This window comes from Budorcas taxicolor, chromosome 11 (genome assembly GCF_023091745.1).
Source record: "Budorcas taxicolor isolate Tak-1 chromosome 11, Takin1.1, whole genome shotgun sequence".
NCBI lineage: Eukaryota > Metazoa > Chordata > Mammalia > Artiodactyla > Bovidae > Budorcas > Budorcas taxicolor.
In genome coordinates, this window is record NC_068920.1 from 154337705 (window position 1) to 154357984 (window position 20280).

The 20280-nt window shown below is 53.1% G+C and overlaps 1 protein-coding gene across 1 annotated transcript; it reads left to right on the forward strand.

The window, feature by feature from the left end:
- The first annotated feature begins 595 nt into the window (after window positions 1-595).
- On the forward strand, window positions 596-19590 carry LHX2 (LIM homeobox 2). Its single transcript, XM_052649359.1, has 5 exons — window positions 596-715; window positions 2230-2432; window positions 3338-3741; window positions 9472-9677; window positions 19303-19590. Exons 1-5 carry the CDS (start codon window positions 596-598, stop codon window positions 19588-19590), a joined length of 1221 nt encoding a protein of 406 aa, XP_052505319.1.
- The last annotated feature ends 690 nt before the right edge of the window (window positions 19591-20280 follow it).

Sequence of the window (20280 nt, forward strand, 5' to 3'; positions counted from 1 at the left end):
ATTCTCCTGGTGTCTCCGCTCGGCTCGCTGGCTCCGGAGAAACCCCTACTCCCATAGCCGACCCAGCGCCTAAGCGGGTCGCCTTGGGCTGGGGGCACACCCCGGGGAGGGGAGAGGTCCAGGCAGCTGGGCCGCCGCGGGCACCTAGTCGCTCCCCAGTGAGCCCCGACCGCAGCCGTCGCCGCCTCGGGCAGAGTTTGCGCTCCTGCTTTGCGCCCGGGGCGCCGAAGCCGGGCGGGCGATGCCCGCGGCGTGAAAGCGCCCGCGGCGGGGGCCGACCTCTGCCCTGGTCTCCTGCCCCCTCCCGCACCCCACCTCCTCCCCCACCCGCCCCGTGCCCTTGTGACCCTGGCTTTGGCGCCGCCGCCCAGGCGCCCCGCGATGTAGCTGCCCCCGCGCCTCGGCGGGAGGCGTCCTGGCCCGCGGGCGCCCGGGGCCCAGAGCCCGGCCTGGGGGCACAGCCGAGCTCGGGCGGGGCCGGGGCCGCGGTGGCGATGCACCGGGCCCGTTAGCGCGGGGAGCGCCAGGCAACTGAGGCGGGGGGCAAGCCCTCCCGCGGAGGAGCCGCGCCCCCGGCCCCGCCGGTCCCGCCGCGATGCTGTTCCACAGCCTGTCGGGCCCCGAGGTGCACGGGGTCATCGACGAGATGGACCGCAGGGCCAAGAGCGAGGCTCCCGCCATCAGCTCCGCCATCGACCGCGGCGACACGGAGACGGTAGGCGCACGGCTGCGGGGTCCGGGCCAGAAGCTGGGACGCGGCCGGATCGGTCTGCGCCTTTGCTCTCCTAAGTTTGGGGGCACTTTGGGGAGTGTCCTTCGTGCCGCGCGGGACTGGACGCTGGGGATCTGCGAACAGGATGCAAGGCCCGGAGCTCCCGGCTCATGGGAAGCCCCGCTGCTGGGGCGGAGGAGGGAAACAAGGTTGAGACCGAAATTTCAGACCCTAAAGGTGGAAGAGAGCATTTCTTCCGAAGTGGGAGCGAAGTCCTACCCGCGGCCCAATGGCTCTCTTCTCACTCCAAGGGGCTCTTTGGTCGCCAACCCTGCGCTCTCCTCCAGCCCTCGGCTCTGGCCGCCTTCGGCGCGGGGAAGGACGAACCAACCCGGCAGCACCGGGGTCTCCAGCCGACTGGAGCTACTCTCCGCCTCCTGGCAATCGGGGTTCCCGTCCCAGCGCAATTTCAGAGGTCGAAGTCTTCCAGGCCAGCGCTCTTCGTTGTTCGCATCTGGGGCCTCCTGGCTGGCCTCTCTCGGCCCGGTTAGGGCTGGCCGTTCAGGCTCTGGCCTGGTTCTTGTGGAAAGAGAGTCCATTCGAATCTCCACACCTGGCTCCACCAGCCCAGCCCCAAATAGCCAATTCCTTGCCTCCGACCTCCCTGGGGGCCAGAAAAACAGACACTGCCCAAGCCAGGCCCCGCAGTGACCTTTAGAGGCCAAGGAGGTAGGGAGCAGCAGCGAAGCGTCTCTGCTTGGAAAGCGAGAACAGCAGCCCCAGTGCTTCTGCTTCCAAGCTCTTCTTCCGGAGCTGTACCCACTCAGCCTGTCAGTTTGGTTAGGAGAGGATTTGGATTGGGCCTGTCCTGCGTTGTGAGACTTTGAGGGTGCCCGTGCACCCCACTCACCCTCTCTCAGGACCTAGGAGGGCCCCAGCCAATGTGGCGGAGGAGGTAGCCGCGCGCTATTTGCCCTGGCCTAAGCCTCCGACTTAAGAATTCAGAGATCACTGGGGTTAGGGGCCAAGAACTCGACCTAGTCTCTGGAGAGGAGTCTGGGTGGAGGGTGACTTTTATAATGGTCATCTTATCCCTTTTCTTGGGGCCCAGCAGAGTGGCTCCTTTAAGAAACAGTTTGGGGACAGCTTTGGAGGGCTTGGCTGAAGTAGCCACGACTGCCCCCAGTCCCTCAACGAAGCATGAGCCCTTCGGGAAAAGAGCAGAGGGGACAGGAAGGGGGGAAAGTTAGGAGGAAGGTCTATCCAGGCCAGCAGCCGGTCCCGGGCCTGCAACGACTTGGGCTGCATGGGCGAACCTGGGTTCTGAGCGCCTTGGATAGGGGCCTTTTGGCGTGGAGGAAGCCCACCACACACCCTGGCAGCCACCCCGCTGCGTTTAGGGCTAGCTGGAGCCACCGAGGGAGCGTGGGTGCGTGCCTGTTTCCCCGCGGCGCGGCGGCGGTGGGGTCGGCAGGCTGACGCAGGCGCTGCGGTCTCGCGCCTCCCTCCCTCCGCAGACCATGCCGTCCATCAGCAGTGACCGCGCTGCGCTGTGCGCCGGCTGCGGGGGCAAGATCTCCGACCGCTACTACCTGCTGGCGGTGGACAAGCAGTGGCACATGCGCTGCCTCAAGTGCTGCGAGTGCAAGCTCAACCTGGAGTCGGAGCTCACCTGCTTCAGCAAGGATGGAAGCATCTACTGCAAGGAAGACTACTACAGGTAGCCCCCAGCTCGGGACCCACCTCCCGGGGCAGCCAGGACCCCTGGTCTCAGATCCAGTCTTGTCCCAAGGGAGGGTTCCCTACGTAGTTTCACCCCTTCTCCAAGCCAGTACAAATTGACTGACATCCTTTTTAAGCAACAATAACTCTTGGAAAGATCTGTGAAGTGTCGGTGGAGACCCAGAGAAAAGCAGAAGCTGCCCTCTTTTTAGCTTAGACCAAAAATAAGCTTGAGTTGAGAACCCTTCTCCCTTTGAAGTTTCTTGGGTCAACTGGGGGGAACTGAAACAGGCACCCCCAGACCCAGGCAGTCTGGACTGGTGTGGAACAAAGTTGGAGAGAGAGCTGGGGATCAGATTGGGTGCATTTCCGGGTCTTTCCTGGAGATGGGAGTGAAAGCTGGTCAGGATTGAAGAACCGGAATCACTAACAGGCAGGCTCCAGGCTCCTTGGTTCTCTTCTCCTGGTTTAGGGTTAGGTCTGCTTATTTCAACCCCACCTCCCCTTCCCCTGCCCCTGTCTTTTTCTCCCTGTCTCCCTTTCCTAGGAATTACAAAGGTCTGTAGGATGCCCAGGCACTGGTGTGGAGGGCAGGGGTAGAGACTGAGGAAGGGATTAATGGGAAGTTTCCCTTACTCCCCAGCAAAGCTTTCCTAGGGCTTGCTCAGACTCTGGGTAAAGTAAAGCCTTTGTAGACACGGAAATGGTTAAGGGAAACTATGTTTCAAGGTAGGACCAGATCTGGGCCAAAATCTAGTTCCCTCTTGCCCCATCCTCCACATTAAGACCCGGTTGCCCATCTTGAGTGGATTTCTGCCAGCGGTAGCAGCGGTATCTGGAGGAGGGATATGGGGGGTACCCAACCGTGTGTCCCCACAGTCCCTCCCTCGATGGTCCCTACAGGCGGTTCTCTGTGCAGCGCTGCGCCCGCTGCCACTTGGGCATCTCGGCCTCGGAGATGGTGATGCGAGCTCGGGACTTGGTTTATCACCTCAACTGCTTCACGTGTACCACGTGCAACAAGATGCTGACCACGGGTGACCACTTCGGCATGAAGGACAGCCTGGTCTACTGCCGCTTGCACTTCGAGGCGCTGCTGCAGGGCGAGTACCCCGCGCACTTCAACCACGCCGACGTGGCAGCTGCAGCTGCGGCAGCCGCAGCGGCCAAGAGCGCTGGGCTGGGTGCAGCCGGGGCCAACCCTCTGGGTCTTCCCTACTACAATGGCGTGGGCACGGTGCAGAAGGGGCGGCCGAGGAAGCGCAAGAGCCCCGGGCCTGGGGCGGATCTGGCCGCCTACAACGCTGGTGAGTGCGAGGAGCCGCGAGCGCGCCCCGACGGGTTGAGGGAAGGTGCACGGAGTCCGAGGCTGAGAGCAAAGTGAATTTCAGTGTGCTGTACACGTTTGCTTCTGTCACTCTGGGCACTCTGGGCTTTGGCTTCCCCAGGCCCACCAGATGACCTGGCAGAAGCGCCGTTAGCTCCCTGCGCTCCAGCCTGTGCGCCCTCGGCTGGAGTGGTCTGGATGCTCCTGATGCAGTACCTCGAAGCCGAGGAATCTTTTAGAGGGTTTTTGTCTTGGGCCTTTTACCCACTTGGCTGAGCAGAAAGTCCAAGTATCGAGAAAGCATGGCAGAGCCGACACCACACAGGCTGTAGGGTGGTGTGGCTGAGGGAGAGGATCTGGGGCGATGGATGAGTGAGGCCGAGCGGCGGGGGTCCCAATAGAAAGGACTGGCGGTGGCCCGGGGCCACCGAGCTTGGCCTGGCTTGCGGCCAGGTCGTGTAAAGTGTGCTGTGGGCGGCAGGCTCGGGAAACTTGGGCCCAGGAGCCTCTTGAGCGAAAGCGAGTTGTAGTGTCCTGCCCGATCCTCCTGCTCCACCAGGTCTCCGTCACCCTCCCCACCCCCGTTCTTCTTCCGAGTTCTGGGTGACAGCGGGGCGCCGAGATAAGAGCTGCGACCCTCCAAAGCTGGCGTCCCAGGATGGGACCGGGAAGGCCTGGCTTTGCGCCGGGTTGGGGTGGAGGACTTGTTTCGCATTTCCGGCGTCTTTGAACCCTGGGTCGTTCCAGGAGAGGCTCTGCCCCCTCCCACGTCCCTCCTAGCTCGGGACAGCTGCAGCGGTTCTGAGGCCCGTCAACATCTGCCCGAAATCTGCACGGCCGGGAAGGTTTATGACTCCCTGGGCTTCTGAACTTGATAGAGTTTATTTGCAATTACTTTCTTTCTTTCGTTTGTGACAGAATCGGATTCAGAGACTTTGTTTTCTTCCTCCTTTTCCCCTTAGTCTAATGCGCAAGTGGAAACAAAACCAAACCCCTGAACTGTGCGGAGAGGGCTGTGGTGGGGAAGAAGTCAGGATTATTTTCATCCTTAAAAATCTGAGCTGGCATGGGCAGGGGGTGGAGAATGATAGGTGGGTGGGGGTCCTCTGTTCGCTCCAACGAAGTTGTTTGTTGGGTGATCATGGGGCATGTCTTGGTGTGCGGAGCTGGGACGAAAATACAGCCCCCAGTCTGGTAAATGGTGAGGTGGCTGCAGCGAGGTCTGCAAGGCAGATTTAAGATTTGTTGAAAGCTCTGTAAGAGATGCGGCTTTCTAAAACTTGCATCCCTCGGTCACCCTCAACCCTGAACAGACTATCCTGAGTCCAGATCTGGTTCTCCAAAACAAAGCGGGTCTATTTATCAAGTGCGGTCGGCCTCCAGTAGAAAGCAGCAGGCGGGCTGGGCCACAGGGCTCCTGATGGGTGGGGAGCAGGATTATGTTTTCCCTGGGCAGACAGGTTTGCAATGGAAAGGTAGACGGTACAGTGATTTATTTGTGCTTTTTGCTGCTCCTCCACCTTCCCTGAGGAGGCCGCGCAACTCAGAGCAAGATGTGGCTGGAGGCTGAGTCTCAGAGAAGCTGGCACCTCTGCAAGTGTGCCCCACACATGCCTTCTCCTTTTCTCTTTGGTCCCTGTCTCTTTTTTTCTCCTTTCGGGTCTCTAGGCTCCCCTTTCTTTCTCTGCGTGTGTCTCCAAGTTTCTCAGTTCCTGTCTCTTTCTCCATTCCGGTGTTCGTGTCTCTGGCCTTGGCTGGGGCTTTCTAAGCTGGTGGAACCCGAGCAAGGCGCGCTGCCCGCGGCTGTGCAGATTGCTTATTCCGGGCTCCCCAGACTAGACTGAGAAATCGGGGCGCCTCCCCGACCAGGTCTCCCTCTCCCCTCCCTGCTCCCGTTGAAGAGAAAGGGCCACAGTGTGGGCCTCGGGCTGTTGGGACTGGAAAGAGGGCCCTGTGGAGCTTGTGATTTCGGTGGTATGTCTGGGCAAGTGTGTGTGCGTGTGTGTGTGTGTGCGCGTGCGTGATTCCGATTGTGAGGACTCGAGCTTGTCGGTGTGAGTGTTCTACACCCAGGGGCCCAGCCACATGAACCCCCTGGAAAGCTCATCTCTGTGGGGGACAGTCGGTGGAGGAGCAGCGGCACCTTACTACCGGGCAGTGAGCTCGGGCAGAGTGAGAGGGGGCGCCGTCGGTGCGTCCGGCCCTCGCTTAGGGAAGGACAGTTAGAACGGCGGGGCCCGCAGGGTCGGAAAGTCCTTCCGGGGCGGTGGCCACCGCGGCTGGCCCTCTTCTGGCAGCCCCTCTGGTCCGAGATCTTAGCTCAGGTCCCGGAGGCGGAACTGAAACCTACCCCACCCCGGCCCCAGGCGCGGCAAGGCGGCCGGAGCCGGTCAGGGGCCCCGGACTCTGCGCTTTGCGTCCGAGTTTGGGCGCCGCGGCCACGGGAGTCCCGCGCGGACCGGCCGGATGCCCAGTTCTCCCCCAGCCCCAGCTTTGTGTGTGTGTGTGTGTGTGTGTGTGTGTGTGTGTGTGTGCGCGCGCGCGCGCGCGCGCGCCTGGCGGCGTAATTACTGATTTGATTCCAATCCATTATTTAGACAATTGAACCTACAATCTCGTCTTTAGTAAAATGAGGCGAAGTCAGATTTGATTACAGGTTCAGTCCCAGCGACAAGAGCTCGAAACCCGATGGGTTAATAACAGATCACGAGTAAATTATTCATGATTTTACGAGCTCTTTAGCTCCATTGAATCGGCCTAATTGAGAGGAAAAAAAAAAAAGAGAGAGAGAGAGAAAGCTTGGTTCTCCCCCTCCCCTCATCCCCTTGCTCCTCCCCGATCCGATCCTGGGGAATCTCCACCGGGCCGGGAAGCTGGGGGCCAGAGTGAGGGAACTTGGGGCAGCAACCGAATCTGGGCCCAACAGCCGCTCCTTTGCCCCTAGTGCAGTCCCCTGCCCCTGCTGCTGGCCTGCCTGGGCCTCCCTACCTTGGGCCGAGTTCTTTTCTGCCCTCCCCTCCTTTTTCCTCCTTCCCCTTTTCATCCCTACCCGGCCTGTAACGGCTTTGAAAAAGCCACGCCAAAGGGACCCGGCCTTTCCCAGACCGGGACTCAGTTCCTTAACCTGGACCCTTCACCACACTGCATCCCTACTATTTCTGGGCCTTGGTGACCTCTCTGGCTCTCTCTCTATCTCTCCTGATTTTTTTCTGTCTTTGTAGCTGTCTTTCTCTGGTTCTTCCATATCCACTGCTTTCTTTTTCTCTCCCTCTCCTCTTTTTTCCTGGCTCTGCCCATCTTCCCCCATCCCCCCCCCCCCCCCCCCCGCCCCCATCTCTCCTTTTCTCTCCATTCTCTCTTTTTTCTACATCTGTCTCTTTTTCTCCTTTCTCTGCCCTTTCCTTCTTCCTCCCCCAACCACCATCCCCCCCCCCCCCATCTAGGCCGAGCTCAGGGCACGTCCCTTGGGTGCGTGGGGCGCCAGGGTCCCCATGGAGCTCATTAACAGCAGCAAGGCCCAGGCAGGGACTGGGCGGAGGAATGGGCCCAGAGATCCCTTGTGGGGAGGCCTGCCCTACCCCCCATGCCCCCTACCCCCTGTGGAGCTGGGGACTAGGGGCAAGAAGTGGGTCTCTCCCCACAGCAGGGGGCAGGGCAGTTTCCATGGATCCCGTTTGGAGTCATTCTCTGATCCCCTTTAAATTGCTGGATCCCCATTCTTTACTCTGGGTGCCCTCAGTGAGAGTAAAGCCCAGCTGGAGAACATGGGTGCCTGGTTGCCTGTGGGAAGGGGCCTTTAGGAAGTGTAGCCCCTTGCTGACAACTTCAAGGTTAGGGATAAGACCTGCATCTTGCACACTTTTTCTGCAAGGCATTACTCCTCAGTTGGGCAGGGGAGGAGTAGGCCACCAGGGGAGCAGGAGTGCTTCTGAGGTAGTATTGCCAGATAAAATGCAGGACTCCCAGTTAAATTTTAATTTTGGGTAAGCGACAAAATTTTTTTATTTTTTTTTAGTGTAAGTGTATCTCTTACAACATTTTTAAATAAAGGAAAAATACATTTTTTTTCGTGTAAGTGTATCCCACACAACATTTGAATTTTAATTCAATGAATAATTTTTTTTAGTATAAGTGTATACAGTGCAATATTTGAGTTTTTGGCAAACGACAGATTAATTTTCAGTACAGATATGTCCCATGCAATATTTCAGATATCATTCTAAGGAATTGTTCATTGTTTAATGTGCGATTCAAATTTAACTAGAAAACCTGTATTTTTATTTGCTAAATCTGCAGCTCTATTATGGGCAGCTCTATTATGGGCATGAAATAGGAGATATATTCCCAGCTGCCCACTTTAGGGGGGACTGAATTAATCTCCTATGAGGTATTCCCCAAACTAAGATCTTATATGTGGGATGGCTCAGGATGTATTGAGGGGATCTTGGAGAGGGGTCCTGCATGTCCCCATCAGCCACCAGGTTGCTAAGCAACTTTCTGAGGCCTGAGGTTTCCATCCCTATCCCCCACCCCCAGTGCCTTCCAGGCATTGGCAGCCCCAGCTGGGCCCCTTCTGGATAGGGACACGCTCCCCAAAGAGTCATGCTTCATCTTTGCCAGCCTTTGTGGTGTAGGGGAAAGAAACAGCAAGGAGGCAAGAACTGCAGTGTTGAATCTAGGCTCAGCCTTAACCAATGGTGTGGCTTCATTTCCGTTTGTGTTAGTTTCCTCATCTTTAAAATGGGGTGAATAGCAATAGTCAACTCTTGGAGCAGTAGTGAAGCCCTCCCCCCTACCCCACCTCCCGCCCCCGCCTCGTGTATATAGGGCCAAAGGTGTACCCTGGGTGTGGAATACATGTTCATTTCTTCCTCCAACTTCCTTTCCTTACTGGCTAAGTACGTGCCACTCCTCGAAATTTCCAAAGATCGCTTAACCTCTCTACCTATCTGCCTCATTCATCTCGTTTGTAAAACTGAGAAGTGGCTGCCTCACAGGAGTGGTGAGGATGAAGCTACAAAATACAATTTCCAACCTCCAGCCCAGCACTTCTGGCCCAGGGCTAAGGGGTCCTACAGTACTTTGGGTGTGGGAACGGAGAGATGAAAGTGAGTGGAGGGTTTGGAATGTGAGTGGAAGTCTATGACTTCTAGGTGCCTGCCCCTGACACTGTGTGGGAGCAAGGGGCAGGGAAGACTGCAGACTGCATTTCTCCTTAGGAGTTCAGGGAGAAGCGGGAAGATAATGGGCCTGCTGTGTCCAAGGTCAAGTGATTTCCCTTTAGGAGCCTCAATTTCAACATCTGTAAAAAGGGAGGAAATAATGCTTGGCTCAAAAGGTTGTTTTGAGGATGAAAATGTGCATGTAAAGCCCATTAGCACATCTTGTGGAGTTGAATGTCATTGAGAAGTTGTTGTCATTACTATTTTTATTGTAACATGATGGCTCAGAATGTTTTTTGGAATTTCCTAGAGCTGGGTTTGAATCCAGCATTTCCTAGCTGAGAGACCCTGGACTGATGGCTCAACCTCAAATTCCCCTATAAATCTATAAAATGGGATCATATCTCCATCTCAGCGGGGTGCGGCACCCGCAGTGGGGTCCTGAGGCTAGAAACATTTGGCGGAGCGTGGGGTGGGTGTGGACTTGGCAGTGTAGTGGGGGGGCCGGGCCAGGAGGTTCAGCTTTGGCCTCTGCCTTCCCTCCCCAGCCCTGAGCTGCAACGAGAACGATGCGGAGCACCTGGACCGAGACCAGCCGTACCCGAGCAGCCAGAAGACGAAGCGCATGCGCACCTCCTTCAAGCACCACCAGCTTCGGACCATGAAGTCTTACTTTGCCATTAACCACAACCCCGACGCCAAGGACTTGAAGCAGCTCGCGCAAAAGACAGGCCTCACCAAGCGGGTCCTGCAGGTCAGCCGGGCCGGGGCTAAGGGTGGGGGCCTCGGTGGCGTCAGGACCTGAGGTGGAACCCCACAGCGGCTGTGGGCTGCGAAAGGACCTTGCGTTCTATGTCCGCCTATCTCTTTATCTTTCCCTGTTCTTTTTCTCCATCTTTTCAGTCTATCTCTGGCTGTATTTCAAGCACACCCCCCCCCCACCCCCACCCCCACCCCCACCCCGCCCTTACTCTGAGGTCTTCTCTCTCCTCCAGTTTTTGTTCCTCAGTGTTTCTGTTTTGTGTCTGTGTGTCCCTCTGTCGTCTTTGTCTACACAGTCTCTTTTCTGTCTTGTAAGCAATTCTTAGTTGCTATTTATTACTCAAGTGACACACAAATATGTTCATGTTGTAAAAGGTTCAAACATTTCAGATAACTCCACAGCTTCCCTCCCCGCCGTGGCCCCTTATACGATGCCTGTCCAAGGCAACTGCTGTTGGCCCTTTCCTCCTTCTGCTTCTTGCTCCTCACTTGCTCTCTCTAGTTTCTCTCTTTCTTTCTGTCTCTCTCTGGATTTTCCTTCTGTTTCTTTGTTGTTTCTTAGACTCGCCCAGAAGCAAGGTTTGGTAAGGGAGAGGGGTTAGGGCAGATCCCCTGGGTGGAAGTAGATGGGTGCCTCTGAAACTGAGCAGCCTTGCGCTTGTATGTGAGCGTGCTCTCTGGATAGAGAGGATCCAGAGCTTTCACCAGACTTCCTGAGGGTCCCTCCATCCCCTCAAAGATGTTAAGAACCTCCTTTGGGGAGTCCAGGGTGACCCAAATTCGTGACAGTGTCCTGGGTCACCAATTTTTAAATCTTCAGCTCCTCCTCTTACTCATTTCCGTGATCCGAGGCCTTAAACCACTTAACCCCTCTGAGCCTCAGTTTCTTTATGTATAAAATGGGCACAAAAATTATCTACATTACAGGAGCTATTGAGATAATGTAAGTGCCTATCACGGTAGCTGGCGCTTTACCACTCAGTGGATGGTGGGTGAGAGTAACATTAACTAGATTCATCAGTTAACATATTAAATAGTATAAACGATTATTCTGGTGGCTGGACTTCAGTTTCCTCATCTGTATAATAAGGTGGGAGAATATCTCCCTTTATAGCCGGTTTAACCAGTTTATTCCTCAGACCATGTGATTGTAGGGATAACAACGCACGTTTTGAGGTAAGAAAATCGAGAGAAGAAGTGATCAGTCTGTGGTCTCGTAATAGGAGGGGTGGTGCTGGGATTTGAGTGCAGGCCAGTCTGACCCAACTTCCAGCCCCCAAGTCTTTGAGGACTGAGGGCCCGGGGGTGGGTGGCAACACCGGTAGATGAGGGTTGATGATGACCCTGAAGGCTGTGAAGCCACCCTAAGTTTTCCCGCGAGTCTGTTAGGACTTAAAAAAAATTTTTTTTGGGGGGGTGACAGAGGTGGCAGGATGGGATTGTGGCGCGGGTGAGGATCCGCAGGTCTCCGGAGACCGTGGACTTCGGGCGCCCAGCGCGGCGCACCGGGAGTGGGGTCTGGGGCAGCTTGGTCTCGCCGGTTCGGTGACGTAGCGGAGGGAACTGAGGGCCCGCCAATGGGACGCCGTTGCGCCTCTTAGGCCCGCCCCTCTCCCCCTCCCCCCAGAGCTCTGCTAGCCCTGCGGTTGCGTTTGGGTCCGCGATGCCCAAGGGTTTCTCTGGCCGGGGCTCGAGAAGAGGCGGGGACCCTGCCGCGTCCCCGCTCGTTGGGATCTCGGGTCCTGCTGGTCCATTTCCCTCGGACTTCTCCTTTTGGGGGTTAGATCAGAGGACCCTCCTTGGTGCCCCCTCTGTTCCTCAGCCCTGGGGGAATTTGGACTGGATCTGCAGCCGCCACCTTCTCTCTGGTTAGTAGTCGTTTCTTTCTAAGATGCCCTTATGGTGAATTGGTGAATCTCACCTTTCCATGGAAAGGATACCTGAATCAAGCCCTTGGAGCAGGCAGGGGCAGGAACAGGGACTTTAAGTCAGGCAGAGCTGATTCCCTTCTGTCCCTATACTCAATTGGATGTGTGTCTTGGATGAACTACTCTCTCTGAGCCATAGCTCTCTTATCTGTAAAATGGGCACCATTAGGGCACACACATCTCCACACTTAATCCAGATTAAATGAAATAAAGAGTAAGCACCTGTAGTTGGGTCTGAATGTGGAATGAGGAGCCAGTCTCTTTCAGCCTTGGTAAGGCAGGTGGCTTGATTTAGGAGTGTGTTGCCATTTCCAGCATAGTTACCTTTCATCTGACCAAATACCTATTGACATCAGGTGCTAGGGACCCAGAGATGGATGAGCCACAGCCCTGGCCCTGACAAATTTCAGCTGTTAGGTGTCAAGACTGACCCATGACTAGTTTCCCCATAGTGTGATCAACTGGGAGGGGAGGGATTCTGTGGAAGACCAGGGGAGAGACCAGTTACCTACCCTGTGTGTGAGGAAAGGTTCACCTCGGTGACCTGGGTCTAGGCTTGCCCCTCCTCCCCTAGAATCCTGAGCCAGGGCTGTTAGCACCTGCATGCCCTCTCCACATGGGGACTTGTAAGAGCCAGGACATGGGGCTAGTTGACAGAGAGAGAGAGAACCACTGACAGTTATGGTATGTCTACTAATCAGTATATACTTGAGTGGTCTCCTGTGTCTACTATGTGTTCAAAGGCTCGTGACATACATTTACTCCTCAAGTCCTCTATCAGGCATCATGATCCCTTCTCCTTCCCTGTACAGATGAGAACACTGAGGCCCAAATGATTTTCACTTGCCCGAGGTCATACTTTGCTGATAAGTAGCAGAGCTGGATCCAAATCCAGGCCCATCTGATCAATGGGCATTGCTCCTCCTCTAAGCCAGTCCAGCAGAGACTGCCTCTGAGTATCATTTAAAGCCTAAACATCGCTGGGGTGAGGACAGTTGTACCTGAAGGGCACATTGGACCACTGTTCTCCCTCCTCCCCTTTCTCCCAATCTCCTGTACAAATCCTTAATATTCCCTACTGGCACAGCGGGTCATGATTATGCAGCACTTTGCGAAGCATTATCTTTCTAGTCAGTCATCTATCTCCCTTACCTTAATATTTTCCTGCTCATTTTGCAGATGAGAAGCTTAACTAGTGAGATGAAGTGATTTACTTGAGGATATAGGAACCAGTATTGGCAGGGTGGGTTCTCCCAGGTGTTCTGACTACTGATGGGCCAGCTGCGGGCAGTTTGGGGCGAAGCAGCCTGTGGGGCTTTGAAAGGTAACACCTTTCTGACATAGCAGCAATGTGGTTTGGACACTTTAACGTCTCCTCTCAGACCCCAAATCCTTGTCTTTGAAGTGGAGATAATAATAGTTCACCCCTTGAGAATTCCTGAGAATTGAGACAATGAATGGGAAGGCTCCAGCATGGTGCCTGCTGCTACAAAGTAGGTGCCCATGAAATGGTTTCTCATCACTGGCTACACCAGCTTAATGGTGCTAGGCCTTGGGTGCCCCCTGCAGGTTGTGGTCTGCATGGTGGGGCAGGTTGAGGTTGAGGCTGTGTTCCCAGAAGTAGATGATGTAGGATGGGGTTCTGGGCTGTTACTGAATCTGTAATACATAAGCACCATCAACATGGTGGGCCTGGGGTGCAGTATCCCTGCCGGAATTTGAAGCTGATATGACGTCCAGACTCAGTCCTCCCACTGACTCCCTGAATGGTTATGAGCAAGTGACTTAACCTCTCTGAGCTTCAGCTATAAAATGAGGATGATAACAATGCTTCACTAGGTGGTTGCAAGGAGTAAATAAGATGACATGATGGGTAATTTATAAAGTACATATCAGGGACTCAATACATACTACATTTCATACACATTTACCTAGCACGGTTCAGGCTACCATTCCCTTTTGCACACATTTAAAAGTTTAATGATCTTCATTTTGCAGATGAGACAACTGAGGTTCAGAGAGGCTAAAATCCTTGCACTGAGTCTCACAGCTAATAAATGATGAGAGGAGTCAAACCAGGATTGGTCTGATTCCAGAGCTTTTCCAATATAGCATAGTATAGGGATTGAGATTCTCAGTGCCCCCTCCCCTTGGATCTAGTTGCTGAATGCAGCAGTGTGTGTGTGTTAGTCACTCAGTCGTGTCCAACTTTTTTCAACCCCATGGACTGTCGCCCGCCAGGCTCCTCTGTCCATGGAATTCTCCAGGCAAGAATACTGGAGCGGGTTGCCATTTCCTCCTCCAGGGGATCTTCCTCACCCAGGGATTGAACCTGGATCTCCTGAATTGCAGGCGGATGCTTTACTGTCTAAGCTATTAGGGCAATGCCGAATGCAGCAGTGCAGAAGGGAGACTAGCGAAGGGGTGAGTCGTGGATGCCCCGTCTTGGTAGGCAAGTGGGAATTCTGTTGTAAAGCCCTAGGGGCATAAAATGTGCTCAGAATTGTCACTACCAACAGCAGGACAGCCTTAATACTTGTCACCAGTCAGCAAAGTGACTGGGACAGAGGTCCATTAAGACGTTAAGCTTTACCAATTCTTGGAGACCACTCCTCAGCACATCCATGCACCTCCTTGTTGCCTCTCTTTTCTCCTGGAGAGGTGTCAGGAAGACAGAATATTATGGTGCCGTAGACTTGGGGAAGGGGCTGGTGAGCTGATGGATTTGGATGGGTGAGGGTCTCCCTAGGGGTTCTGGGTGTGACTTTGAAGGAAAATACATTTTAACCATCAACAGTTTAAAAACATTCTTCAGATGACATTAGTCATCACTAACCTATGTGAGAGCTCAAGACCCGAGGATACAAGCTTTCCTCTGTTCACTCACTTCAACACATACACGGAGGGCCATCTTCTGGGCGGGGCATGAGGTACTGAGTATTCAGCAGTGACTTCAGCGGTGACTCCAGCGGTGAACAGGCCTGGCTGGAACTGTATGGTCCAGAGGGGAGACAATGTCCAGCAAGGTAGTGTATAAATAATTAAAATGGTGATAAGATTGAGCTCTATATTTTTCCATATATTTGAAATATCTCATAGTTAAAATATCTTTCCAGGACCAAATAAGTTTGCAGTAGGCTACAGACTGACTGTGTTCTTCTCTTGGTGATCAGAGGACATTGGCACTAGTACACGTATTGAGAACTCTTGAGGAGATTCAGCGCTGTCTAATCCAACATTTCCTAAATGTTTTTGGCCACATTTAACTCTTGACAAAAATAAAATAGAAGAAGTGCTAGGATGGAAAAATATAGGGGTGCAATGAGAGCATAAATGTGAGGCCCTGACCTGGGGAGGGTGGTAGTCAGGAGTGGCTTTACTGAGAAGGTGAGGTTTAAACTAGGACTTCAGTTCATCGAGCCTCAGCTTCCCCACCTGTAAAATGGGGAGAGTGAACATTGTTCTGCCCATCGTTTGTGCAGGACTATGAGTGTTTGATCTGGTAACGGACAGCTGAAGTTGGAGGGAATTTTATAGATGATTTGGTCCAAATCTCCCATTTTAGAAGAAAGGAAACTGAAACCCATAGATGTAGAGGGACTTGTCCAAGGCCCCGCAGCAAAGTAGTTGTAGCCCTGGAGCTGGAATCAAGGGGTCATGATGTCCAGTCCACTGCTCACATTTTTTATTCTTTCAAGAAAACTTTCTTTAAAGTTTATAAATAGCCCCACCATACAGGAAGGTTAGAAAAATAGAGGGGAAGATTACCCTCATGAGGACACAAGAAACCAATAGTCCAGGTGTACAGTTTGGAGGCCAAGTAGTGGATGGGGTTGTGGGCCCAGCCTGCAGGGACTCACCTCTCAGCTCTGCCTCTTTGGCTGGGCCTCATTCTTCTCGCCTGACCATAATATTAGTGTCAACCTTATATGGCACTAACTGGAGTTCACATGTGGGAAATGCTTAGAACATTGCTTGGCCATTGCCTTGTGAGTGGATAATACTGGTTGTTGTTATTTGCTTTATGAAGTTATGATACCAGAGGATATGATTCATTATTCTTTTTTTTCCCTCACGTAACATTCATCCCTTTCCTGGTGGCTCAGATGGTAAAGAATCTGCCTGTAGTGCAGGAGACCTGGGTTCAATCCCTGGTTTGGGAAGATCCCCTGCAGGAGGGCATGGCTACCTGCTCCAGTATTCTTGCCTGGAGAATTCCATGGACAGAGGAGACTTCCACTTGTCCCATCTTTGGTCAGATGCTTTGGGTGCAGCCATTAGTTTTCATGTCATGAAAAAATGCCAGTGGACATTTCGGGGCTTGAAGCTTTGGTCTTCCTGCTGGTTTTCTTAGTGGTGGTTCTGAAGGGGATTTGTGGGGCAAAGAGGGTTTCCCACTGGCCCTCCTGGCCTCCTTGATGAAAGAATCCTGAAGAAGGGCATTTGTGAGGCAAAGCACAGCCTGCAGGGCCAGTGGGTATCTGAGGAGGGGGTACGCAGCCATGTGGGCTACCTCATTCACCCGGGACTTATGCACCGACTGAGCCACCCCGCCCCCGCCCCGGGAGATGAAGAGAGAGGGCTGAGTGGGTAGAGCAGGTCATCTTCCTTGTTGCGGTTGCCCTGGAGTCGCAGCCTGTTAGCACCCCCAAGAGGCCATAGGGATGGTGTAGTGCGGACCAGCCCCCTTCCTGTATAGACAGGGAAACTGAGGCAGACCCCGAGGTAGGAGACTTGCACAGGTCACTTGATTGGTCAGTGGCAGAAGCACAGCTGGAGTTATGAAGCTACAACCTGCGTGCTTTCCACTACATTACAGTTGCTTCTGTTTATTCACTCACTCACTCATTCATTTATTCACTCACGTGCTGACTCACTCAGGATCATGTGGCAGGGAGAGTATGGACTTTTTAATGGCAGATCATCCTGAATCCTAACCTCCGCTTGGCCTTCGTGTGACCTTGGGCAAGTGACTGCCTCTCTGAGCCTCCTCTCTGGTTTTCAGTCTATAAAATGGGGATAATGACAGTAGCCCCCTACTTGGCCTGTCATGGAGATAAGCTGTGATGGTGCATGTTAGAGGAGGGACTGGTGCCTGGCACAAAGAGGTCTGTAAATGTTATCTGTTAGTATTGCTATTAACTCAGTACGTATGACTTGACTCTTCATCTTTGCCAGTCCCTGTGTGATAGCCCCAGGGACATGAAGATGGCTTAGACAGGGTCCCTGTTCTAATATCCTCTTGGGAGGGGATTAAAAAAAAAAAATACCCCGGAGAATTCTGGTGACGCCTGGCTTAGGGTGAGAAACAAACTCCACATAAACCCCCACGGCAACTGGCTTTTGCTTGAGTTGTTGACTTTCATCCGCCAGATTCCCAGTGCCTCAGATCCAGTAAAGCAGAGAAGGCCGTTGTGAAAGATGGTGTCATTGTTTACAAACCACTGTTAGGGGCAACGCGGGAGCAATAGCAAACAGCCAGCAACTAACTGGTTCCAGCCCTTCCCAAGGGCTTGGAGCCCCAGACCAATGGGCGATGCACTGCCCCCACCCCCACCCCCCCGCCAGGCTTCCTGCTCCTGCTACTGCTTGGAGAGTCAGACTCACAGGGCACTCATGGGGCCACACACTCTTAGGATAGGATGATGGCAAGAGCATCAAGGCTCCAGCCTTCTTTGTCTCCCCCGTCTGCAATGACACTTTGGGGGAGTCGTCGTCTCTCTGAGGGTGTCTGGGGACTTCCTCCATCATTTTCTCTGTTGGTCATTCTCTGGCCCAGACAGACACGTAGTCTCACCTCTGCAGATTTCTGTGGGTTGAGCAGGGAAGAAGCCCCCACCCCAAGCAGTGCCTCTGGAGGCTGGTCTTAGAAGCACTGTCCTTATTTGTGAGCCCCCAGAAGAGGTGATGGGCTTGTTTTGGGCAGAAGGCCAGGGGAAAATGTGCTTTCTTCCTGGAAAGAGCCAGCATGCATGGGAGAGAGCTTTGTTTCCCAACTTCACAGTGGCCATCTCTCTCCTTATCCCAGGATTCTTGAGGCTGTGCTTTTAAACTGAGCCCAAGTGGTATCAGGCCACCAAAAAGACGGGTTGGAGGCTGCAGGCCCCCCTCCCTGGGGTGGACCCCAGGGTAGGGTGGGGCCAGGAGTTGGCCCTTCCCATCCCTGTCTGAGACACAGGGAAGACAGGCAAATGCAGGCACATCTGGAAATATGCAGCTGGACACCCCAGAATCTGTAAAATTCCCTAAGCCCCTTTGTTTTATGGGGAGGTTTCTGGTGAGTGTTTTCCTCACACAAAGGGAAGTGAAGGCGCCCAGCCCTTTGGCCTTTTTTTCTTTGCAAGCTAGGACCTCCCACCCCCCTAGAGAATCTAGGCTTCTCCCAAAGCATTTTGAGGACCTGAGGGTACAGTGGGATCTCTCTGTGCAGTTTGCTGGTGGTGGGGGTGCTGCTTTGTGGACAAGTTTTGATGCTTCCTGTGTACAGGCTCATGTGCAATGGCGTGGGCGTGGACGTGTGCCTGTGTCTGCGCCAAGGGAAAGATGAAAGCAAACCCATATTCTCTCTCGGGCATTCTTTTCATACCAAGCTCAGTAGCTGCCCTCTCCTCCCCCATGAAGGACGCTGGGACGAGGGCAGGTTGGGAGAGGGGGATCTTTAATCTGGCAGTTGTTCCCACTCTGCCCGGAGACCTGAAACCCAGTGGTCCAGGGTGCCTTCTCTGAGTGATGGTGGCGGGGATTAGGAGCAGTATTGTTTACTGACTTGAGTCCTGTGTGTTCTTTACACCCATTCTGGTATTTCCCAGACTTACCATGAAAAACTTGAAAATTGGTACCAACAAGGACTTGTGGGATCTTTTGCCTGCTTAAAATCGACTGCTGAGAAAAATCTCTCAACCATGGTGAAAAATGATGGAAATTTGGTTTGTGCGAATCTTCCAGAACAGAAGAGAAATGCAACCTGAGCCACATACATAATAATTTTACATAGAAAATTTCCCAGTACCTTCGTTAAAACAAAAAGAAACTTGTAACATTAATTGTAAGGCTATATCTTGTTTGGCCCACTTTGTCCAATAGAAAATATATTCATGAAAATAAAAGTGACCATTGAGATATTCTACCTCCTTCTGATATGGTTCTACTATTCTGATACATGGTTCTCAGCTACAAACCAGCTGTTTAGGGGCTAGGCTCATTTCAAGTGCTGGGTGGCCACATGTGGCTAGTGGCTACGATATTGGAGAGTGGGGCTGAGCTCTGGAATCTTCTAACAGAAGGGGAGACCCCCATTACAGGCAGTTTGAGGAAAGGATGTTTTTATTGTATTAAGAACAAAGTATTGCCAGCCAGACCTTTAAAAAAAAAATTTTTTTTTTTTAAATTTATTTGGCTATGTTGTGTCTTAGTTGCAGCACTGGGGGGGGGGGGTCAGTTAATGTCCCAAGGTATAAGGGACCCTGACTCTCCAACCAGGGATCAAACGTGTGTCCCCTGCATTGGAAGGCTGATACCCCCAGGGAAGTCCTTAGCCAGATTTTTAAATAAATCCTCACCCCCACCCCTATTCGGGTAGAACCCCCATTAGCATCTCTGGGCTTAAACAGTCGGGGCGATGCTCTGCTCGTCTCCTGGTCCTGCCCGCCCCGCCTTCCGCTGACCAACCCTTCCCTCTCCCCCACGCAGGTCTGGTTTCAGAACGCCCGGGCCAAGTTCAGGCGCAACCTCTTACGGCAGGAAAACACGGGCGTGGACAAGTCGACGGAGGCGGCGCTGCAGACAGGGACTCCGTCGGGGCCGGCCTCGGAGCTGTCCAACGCCTCGCTCAGCCCCTCCAGCACGCCCACCACCCTCACAGACTTGACTAGCCCCACCCTGCCGACTGTGACGTCCGTCTTAACTTCTGTGCCTGGCAACCTGGAGGGCCACGAGCCTCACAGCCCCTCGCAAACGACTCTTACCAACCTTTTCTAATGACTCTCGGCCCCGCACCCCACCTCTGCCCCCGCCCCACAATTTCTTTAAAAAAGAAATTATCTTTAGTTGAATTCCAAGTGTATTTTAAAATAGAGGCTTTGAGCAACTAACTAACCACATTTTAGGATCTCGCCTGGAAACTGAGGAAGAAAATAATTGCGCCCCCCCACCCCCGGCTGACACAGCTCTGTGGACTGGAATTACTTGGAAGATCTATCTGCAACACAACATTTGTGTCACTGTACAGTTTTGTGGACTGAGCGAGGAAAAACAAATAATTTAAGTTGGCTAGAGCTTCTGTATTTTCAAAGACTGCCACGTGCCTTAGGAATACTGTTTTATCTCCATACTTTGGATGACTTGTTCATTTTTTCTCTCCCTCTTTTTCTCTGTATATTTATGACCAGAGCAAAAATGTAAAAAAAAAAAAGGAAAAAAAAAATTTGTTACTTTGAATAGTCCTAAACAGAAAAAAAAAAAAAAAAAAAAGGAAAAAAATCAAACCCCCTCCAACGGTCGCTTTGTTGTTTTAGAATTTTAAGGTGGAAGTCTGTTCGAATATCAGAATTTGTAAAATCTAACAAGTAATAAAACCACTTATTGAAACTAGTTGTTGCTGCTGCTATTGAGTGAGGTGTGAAATTCACAGGACTTGAAAAAGTCTTACTGAAGCCCAGAGATAAATTC